Raw genomic sequence first — 8,275 nt, 5'->3', positions numbered from 1 at the left:
GAACTCTATGGGTCAACCTGGATCAGAACATTATAATCAGAACATTAGAATAGAACTCTATGGGTCAACCTGGATCAGAACATTAGAATCAGAACATTATAATAGAACTCTATGGTCAACCTGGATCAGAATATTAGAATCAGAACATTAGAATAGAAGTCTATGGGTCAACCTGGATCAGAACATTAGAATAGAACTCTATGGGTCAACCTGGATTAGAAAATTAGAATCAGAACATTAGAATAGAACTCTATGGATCAACCTGGATCAGAACATTAGAATCAGAACATTAGAATGGAACTCTATGGGTCAACCTGGATCAGAACATTAGAATGGAACTCTATGGGTCAACCTGGATCAGAACATTAGAATCAGAACATTAGAATGGAACTCTATGGGTCAACCTGGATCAGAACATTAGAATCAGAGCATTAGAATGGAACTCTATGGGTCAACCTGGATCAGAACATTAGAATGGAACTCTATGGGTCAACCTGGATCAGAACATTAGAATCAGAACATTAGAATGGAACTCTATGGGTCAAGTTGGATCAGAACATTATAATCAGAACATTAGAATGGAATTATATGGGTCTACCTGGATCAGAACATTAGAATAGAACTCTATGGGTCAACCTGGATCAGAACATTAGAATCAGAACATTAGAATGGAACTCTATGGGTCAACCTGGATCAGAACATTAGAATGGAACTCTATGGGTCAACCTGGATCAGAACATTAGAATGGAACTCTATGGGTCAACCTGGATCAGAACATTAGAATGGAACTCTATGGGTCAACCTCGATCAGAACATTAGAATAGAACTCTATGGGTCAACCTGGATCAGAACATTAGAATAGAACTCTATGGGTCAACCTGGATCAGAACATTAGAATGGAACTCTATGGGTCAACCTGGATTAGAACATTAGAATAGAACTCTATGGGTCAACCTGGATCAGAACATTAGAATCAGAACATTATAATAGAACTCTATGGGTCAACCTGGATCAGAATATTAGAATCAGAACATTAGAATAGAAGTATATGGGTCAACCTGGATCAGAACATTAGAATAGAACTCTATGGGTCAACCTGGATCAGAACATTAGAATCAGAACATTAGAATAGAACTCTATGGATCAACCTGGATCAGAACATTAGAATCAGAACATTAGAATGGAACTCTATGGGTCAACCTGGATCAGAACATTAGAATCAGAACATTAGAATGGAACTCTATGGGTCAACCTGGATCAGAACATTAGAATCAGAACATTAGAATGAAACTCCATGGGTCAACCTGGATCAGAACATTAGAATGGAACTCTATGGGTCAACCTGGATCAGAACATTAGAATAGAACTCTATGGGTCAACCTGGATCAGAACATTAGAATAGAACTCTATGGGTCAACCTGGATCAGAACATTAGAATGGAACTCTATGGGTCAACCTGGATCAGAACATTAGAATAGAACTCTATGGGTCAACCTGGATCAGAACATTAGAATAGAACTCTATGGGTCAACCTGGATCAGAACATTAGAATAGAACTATATGGGTCAACCTGGATCAGAACATTAGAATGGAACTCTATGGGTCAACCTGGATCAGAACATTATAATCAGAACATTAGAATAGAACTCTATGGGTCAACCTGGATCAGAACATTAGAATCAGAACATTATAATAGAACTCTATGGTCAACCTGGATCAGAATATTAGAATCAGAACATTAGAATAGAAGTCTATGGGTCAACCTGGATCAGAACATTAGAATAGAACTCTATGGGTCAACCTGGATTAGAAAATTAGAATCAGAACATTAGAATAGAACTCTATGGATCAACCTGGATCAGAACATTAGAATCAGAACATTAGAATGGAACTCTATGGGTCAACCTGGATCAGAACATTAGAATAGAACTATATGGGTCAACCTGGATCACAACATTAGAATGGTACTCTATGGGTCAACCTGGATCAGAACATTAGAATCAGAACATTAGAATGAAACTCCATGGGTCAACCTGGATCAGAACATTAGAATGGAACTCTATGGGTCAACCTGGATCAGAACATTAGAATCAGAACATTAGAATAGAACTCTATGGGTCAACCTGGATCAGAACATTAGAATCAGAACATTATAATAGAACTCTATGGGTCAACCTGGATCAGAACATTAGAATCAGAACATTAGAATAGAACTCTATGGGTCAACCTGGATCAGAACATTAGAATCAGAACATTAGAATGGAACTCTATGGGTCAAGTTGGATCAGAACATTAGAATCAGAACATTTGAATGGAACTCTATGGGTCAACCTGGATCAGAACATTAGAATGGAACTCTATCGGTCAACCTGGATCCGAACATTAGAATAGAACTCTATGGGACAACCTGGATCACAACTTTAGAATGGAACTCTATGGGTCAACCTGGATCAGAACATTAGAATCAGAACATTAGAATGAAACTCCATGGGTCAACCTGGATCAGAACATTAGAATGGAACTCTATGGGTCAACCTGGATCAGAACATTAGAATCAGAACATTAGAATGGAACTCTATGGGTCAACCTGGATCAGAACATTAGAATGGAACTCTATGGGTCAACCTGGATCAGAACATTAGAATAGAACTCTATGGGTCAACCTGGATCAGAACATTAGCATAGAACTCTATGGGTCAACCTGGATCAGAACATTAGAATAGAACTCTATGTTTCAACCTGGATCAGAACATTAGAATGGAACTCTATGGGTCAACCTGGATCAGAACATTAGAATAGAACTCTATGGGTCAACCTGGATCAGAACATTAGAATAGAACTCTATGGGTCAACCTGGATCAGAACATTAGAATAGAACTATATGGGTCAACCTGGATCAGAACATTAGAATGGAACTCTATGGGTCATCCTGGATCAGAACATTATAATCAGAACATTAGAATAGAACTCTATGGGTCAACCTGGATCAGAACATTAGAATCAGAACATTATAATAGAACTCTATGGGTCAACCTGGATCAGAATATTAGAATCAGAACATTAGAATAGAAGTCTATGGGTCAACCTGGATCAGAACATTAGAATAGAACTCTATGGGTCAACCTGGATTAGAAAATTAGAATCAGAACATTAGAATAGAACTCTATGGATCAACCTGGATCAGAACATTAGAATCAGAACATTAGAATGGAACTCTATGGGTCAACCTGGATCAGAACATTAGAATAGAACTATATGGGTCAACCTGGATCACAACATTAGAATGGAACTCAATGGGTCAAAAATGATCAGAACATTAGAATCAGAACATTAGAATGAAACTCCATGGGTCAACCTGGATCAGAACATTAGAATGGAACTCTATGGGTCAACCTGGATCAGAACATTAGAATCAGAACATTAGAATAGAACTCTATGGGTCAACCTGGATCAGAACATTAGAATCAGAACATTATAATAGAACTCTATGGGTCAACCTGGATCAGAATATTAGAATCAGAACATTAGAATAGAACTCTATGGGTCAACCTGGATCAGAACATTAGAATAGAACTCTATCGGTCAACCTGGATCCGAACATTAGAATGGAACTCTATGGGTCAACCTGGATCAGAACATTAGAATCAGAACATTAGAATGGAACTCTATGGGTCAACCTGGATCAGAACATTAGAATAGAACTCTATGAGTCAACCTGGATCAGAACATTAGAATAGAACTCTATGGGTCAACCTGGATCAGAACATTAGAATAGAACTCTATGGGTCAACCTGGATCAGAACATTAGAATAGAACTCTATGGGTCAACCTGGATCAGAACATTAGAATGGAACTCTATGGGTCAACCTGGATCAGAACATTAGAATCAGAACATTAGAATGGAACTCTATGGGTCAACCTGGATCAGAACATTAGAATCAGAACATTAGAATGGAACTCTATGGGTCAACCTGGATCAGAACATTAGAATGGAACAGGGCCCTGCCCTCTGCTGGAGGGCCCTGTATTTTCACACCAATGACATTGACAGATTGACAGAAATATCTATAATGCTCATCAGACTTGATATCGATTGACTGATTGATCGATTGACTCCATTTGTAAATAGTGACAGTTGTTCACCCCCCCGCCCCAAAGTAGATGGTCTTTCTTGATACACAAAATCCTTGTTAGAGTGGAGGGTACGATATTGTAGTATCATATTATAGTTGGAAGTGTATAGGGTACTATGTAACTTTATGAAGTCCATCAAAATATAATATTATACTATATTATGTTCTATTATTATTATATTGTCATAATGGAGAGAATACATTCCAAGATGATGTCATGCCCCCCCCCCTGGTTAAAACTGGTATTGACTTGGTGTCGAGTATATATCGACATATTTTATTCATGTATTTTATTTAAGCTTTATTTATCTGGGCAAGTCAGTTTAAGAACCAATTCGTATTTATAATGACGGCTTTCAGAATAACAATATACTGTTTTGTGAAGTGTTGACTATTGTGGCCTGGAAATACAATGAAATTACTAACACAGACAAATAATTAACAGAAAACAACGTTGACATCATGCACTGTCGGAGCAAATCATTATCAGACCTAGCTACCCCCGGGACCAGAGCTAGTGTGAGCCAGACACTAGCTACACCCAGGACCAGAGCTAGTGTGAGCTAGACCCTAACTACACCCAGGACCAGAGCTAGTGTGAACCAGACCCTATCAACACACATGACCAGAGCTAGTGTGAGCCAGACTTAGCTATCAACACCCAGGACCACAAACTCAGTTACGTTCTGGACACGCCCCTTTCCTGCTAACTCACCACACCTGAACTCACTCTGCTCATCACCAATTCCTCTTCCATTCTTCTGGTATATAAGCAGCTTGTTCTGCTTGGTTTGTTCAGCATTTGTGGTGTCCCAGTTCCTTTATTGTTCCTGTTGTTGATTGGCTAAAGTAAGTTCCTGCTATTGTAACTTTTCCAGGGTTTTAACTTCCTGCATTGGGGTGTAATATCCTGTTCATCATGTGTATTGTTATGGTGCAGCTGGCCCAGTATTAGACCTTTAATTTAACTGTAAGGGAAGTGTTACAGCTAGTGAGATGAGACATGGTATAATGATGGTTCCTGCTAGCAGAATGTGTCTTACATCTATAATCCTGTAGACTGTTCTGATTGGTTGCACTGCGTCTCCGTGAACAAGAAACTATGAAATGCTGTTTTTACCTTCACCCTTAAATGGAATGTCCCGGAACCACCCATACGTAGAATGTATGCACACATGACTAAGTCGCTTTGGATAAAAGCGTCTGCTAAATGGCATATATTATATTATTAATAAATGGGTCTAATATTGGGCTGTGGTGTATTCCCTCCAGCACCACATGTTATCACAGCCTTTCCTGGTGGCCATTTCACCTTACCTACTGGTGTTACAAGTCACTGAGCCTTACCTACTGGTGTTACAAGCCACTAAGCCTTAACTACTGGTGTTACAAGCCACTAAGCCTTACCTACTGGTGTTACAAGCCACTGAGCCTGACCTGCCAGCATTTTATACTTTGCTTTTATTTTTGTTGGAAAGTAAAAGAAGCAGAATTGAATTTTGTTCAATCATAATGCTTGTCTTCTGACAGATTTGGCCATAACCAAACATGAGTGACATTTCTACATTTGGGAATTATAACTTTATTACTTCTGTCTGAGTGGAGAGAAATACCTGCCCAGAAATTCTCCTCAACCCTGTTTAGAGAATAGGTTGGCATTTAGGAAAGCAGACATATTCCTGTTCTAATCTACTGTATGTGGAGTTGAATCTGGTTTTGATGGCTTCACTCTTTGTTTCTCTCAGGAGACTCCATGACCATGTTGACCAGTCTTCTGCTTCTCAGTGCTGCCTTTGCTCTGGGAGATGCAAGTAAGAGTCTACTTTTCTTGACTCGTTCTGTATATTTGTTGTAGCAGAGGTGACTGACTGATCAACAAATACTATTGTAGCTCTGGTTTGTAGATCTTTCTCCAATAGCCTTTAAAGCCACCGCTAACTTCTCCTTACAGATTCACTTGTAGAAGAAGACTTGTGTCCTTCCGGTTGGACCAAATATGGATCACGCTGTTTAATGTTTGTAAACACTACAAGGAGCTGGCCTGAAGCAGAGGTATCACCCTTACCATCTTCTGTGAATTTGAAGGGGAAGTGTAGTTGAAATTAGGTCTTTGACATTACCTTAAAGGTGATACTTTCTTAAACTGCAACACATGACTGATGTGAAATACTGAAATTTCCTTTAAAAGATGGGAATTTTCTATACATTTTGAATATTTAATGTGGAGTCGTGCCTCCTGTATACTGGAACCCACCGGACACGGCTTAAGACTGAGAACCTAGTATCTTTAAGATTTTTAAAAACGATTTAGTTGCTATGGTCGATATTTGGTTTAGAGTGCAGAAGACAAATTCTCAGCAAAGCTGACTGACTAATACATGAAATGTCTTTGTTCCCATCTACTGCCTGGCTGTCATTGTAGATAAGAAAATCATTAACTGACATGCCTAGTTAAACTAATACTTTCTTCTCTAGCGGTACTGTGTGTCCCTTGAGGATCAACTGGTGTCTGTACCCAACGTTGTGAAGTACCTTGGCGCAAACCTGGCATCTGTGCACAGCTCCGAGGAGGACCAGTTTCTACAGGCGTTGGTCTTGGTCAAGACTGTTGGTTTCCCTCCTACCTGGATTGGCGGATTTTATTCGGTTAAGGTGGGACCATTAAGCCTACAGTGATATATAGAGCCATTATTGCAAGGAACGCCGTTCCATTTCTTATTGCTCAAGTGAACAGCAAACCTGGTTAAAAACGGGACATGTGGCATGTAGGCTACCTGTAATTTGATTATGTAGTTCTGTCTGAGTAGTTCTAATGTCATTTTCTGTGGACCCCAGGAAGAGGAGCTGCTGCTTTTTAACAGCTATTGTAATGGTTTCCATATAATATATCAAGAGTTGCCATGCGACAGGTAGCCTCGCCGTTGGCCAATAAAGGCTTGTTTGAATCCCAGAGCTCACTCCGTGAAATCTGATGTGCCCTTGAGCAACGCCCTTAATCCTAATTGACCCTGTAGGTCATTCTAGATGAGTTTGCTAAATTATTTTACTGTCAACTTCAGGAGGCCTTTATACTCATGTAAAATGTTTCTAGGTAAGTATACATTTGATCAAAGTAATCTCTTCCATTCAGTGTTGTAACCACGTGTATGGGGATTCTAGCTTCAAAAGTTGTAGACTTGTTTTAGTCTTTGAAATGCGTTGGGATGATTGCAAATGTGAGGAGTAGGCTGTAGCTTCTCTACACAAGCAACAGTCCCAGTCGGTGGGTTTTGAAGTAGTGGTAGCTTAAACTGTTTGGTTTCAGGTGGTAGAGGAAGGACTACATTTAGTCTTTATTCTCAAACCCCACTTTCCCCCCCTCAGGACAGGCGGTGGTTCTGGAGTGATGGCTCCGACTTTGATCACCAGAACTGGGCTAAAGGAAGGCCTGGTGCTGGTGCCAGAGAGTCTTGTGTTCATATCAACTTTGGAGGTACAGTAAACTCAGTATCAGTCATCAAATTCAACTTATTCCTAGTTAATTTAACTTTCCTTCTGTGTGTACAGCTGAATATTCTGGTTTTGTCTTCAGGTCAACAGCGCTGGGACAATGCATTATGTGAAAGGAGCTTGCCCTCTGTGTGCTCCCTGAGGCTCCTGCCGCTTCGCCAGAGTATCCATTAAAAGCAGCAATGCTATTCCGTAGTGTCTTTGTCCTTAATACTTCATGGGAAGCTTTGTTGCTGTTAAATGAAGTCTCAGTTACTACACAAATATTGAGGATTTGTTTGCAGCCAATAAAATGTGGACACTATTTTGTCTGTTATTGAATGTTGTAGTTAGTACTTTTTCTCACTGGTCCTCTGGGTCTCAAACCCACAACCCTAATGTTACATGGGCCACCAGGACCACGACTGTCATCGTGCTTAACTTTTGGTAGATGCACACCTGTGACATGATGCAGTATGTTTAACTTCATCAGGACAGGGGGGCAGTATTGAATAGCTTGGATAAAAATGTGCCAAGAGTAAACTACCTGCTACTCAGTCCTTAAAGCTAGAATATGAATTGGAAACACTCTGATTCTAAATCTGTTTGAATGATGTCTGAGTATAACAGAACTCATATGTGAATATTTTCTGTTAAGATTGTGAAAATAGATA

General features: G+C 39.6%; 1 protein-coding gene across 1 annotated transcript; it reads left to right on the top strand.

Moving 5' to 3' along the window:
• The first annotated feature begins 4,910 nt into the window (after window positions 1-4,910).
• Window positions 4,911-7,810, top strand: LOC124017332 (ladderlectin-like). Its single transcript, XM_046332586.1, has 6 exons — window positions 4,911-4,982; window positions 5,879-5,944; window positions 6,085-6,185; window positions 6,609-6,785; window positions 7,497-7,605; window positions 7,705-7,810. Exons 2-6 carry the CDS (start codon window positions 5,887-5,889, stop codon window positions 7,794-7,796), a joined length of 537 nt encoding a protein of 178 aa, XP_046188542.1. The 5' UTR covers window positions 4,911-4,982; window positions 5,879-5,886; the 3' UTR covers window positions 7,797-7,810.
• Window positions 7,811-8,275: the final 465 nt, after the last annotated feature.

Source organism: Oncorhynchus gorbuscha, unplaced genomic scaffold (assembly GCF_021184085.1).
Source record: "Oncorhynchus gorbuscha isolate QuinsamMale2020 ecotype Even-year unplaced genomic scaffold, OgorEven_v1.0 Un_scaffold_1875, whole genome shotgun sequence".
Taxonomy (NCBI): domain Eukaryota; kingdom Metazoa; phylum Chordata; class Actinopteri; order Salmoniformes; family Salmonidae; genus Oncorhynchus; species Oncorhynchus gorbuscha.
This window is presented reverse-complemented; position numbering and strand designations above follow the sequence as displayed.

Bases quoted from the DNA above. Each gene is read 5' to 3' on its own strand.
- LOC124017332 (XM_046332586.1), top strand. From the start codon at position 5,887: ATGACCATGTTGACCAGTCTTCTGCTTCTCAGTGCTGCCTTTGCTCTG. The intron at 5,945-6,084 runs GTAAGAGTCTAC...TTCTCCTTACAG, and splicing joins CTTTGCTCTGGGAGATGCAA to ATTCACTTGTAGAAGAAGAC. The intron at 6,786-7,496 runs GTGGGACCATTA...TCCCCCCCTCAG, and splicing joins GCGGATTTTATTCGGTTAAG to GACAGGCGGTGGTTCTGGAG.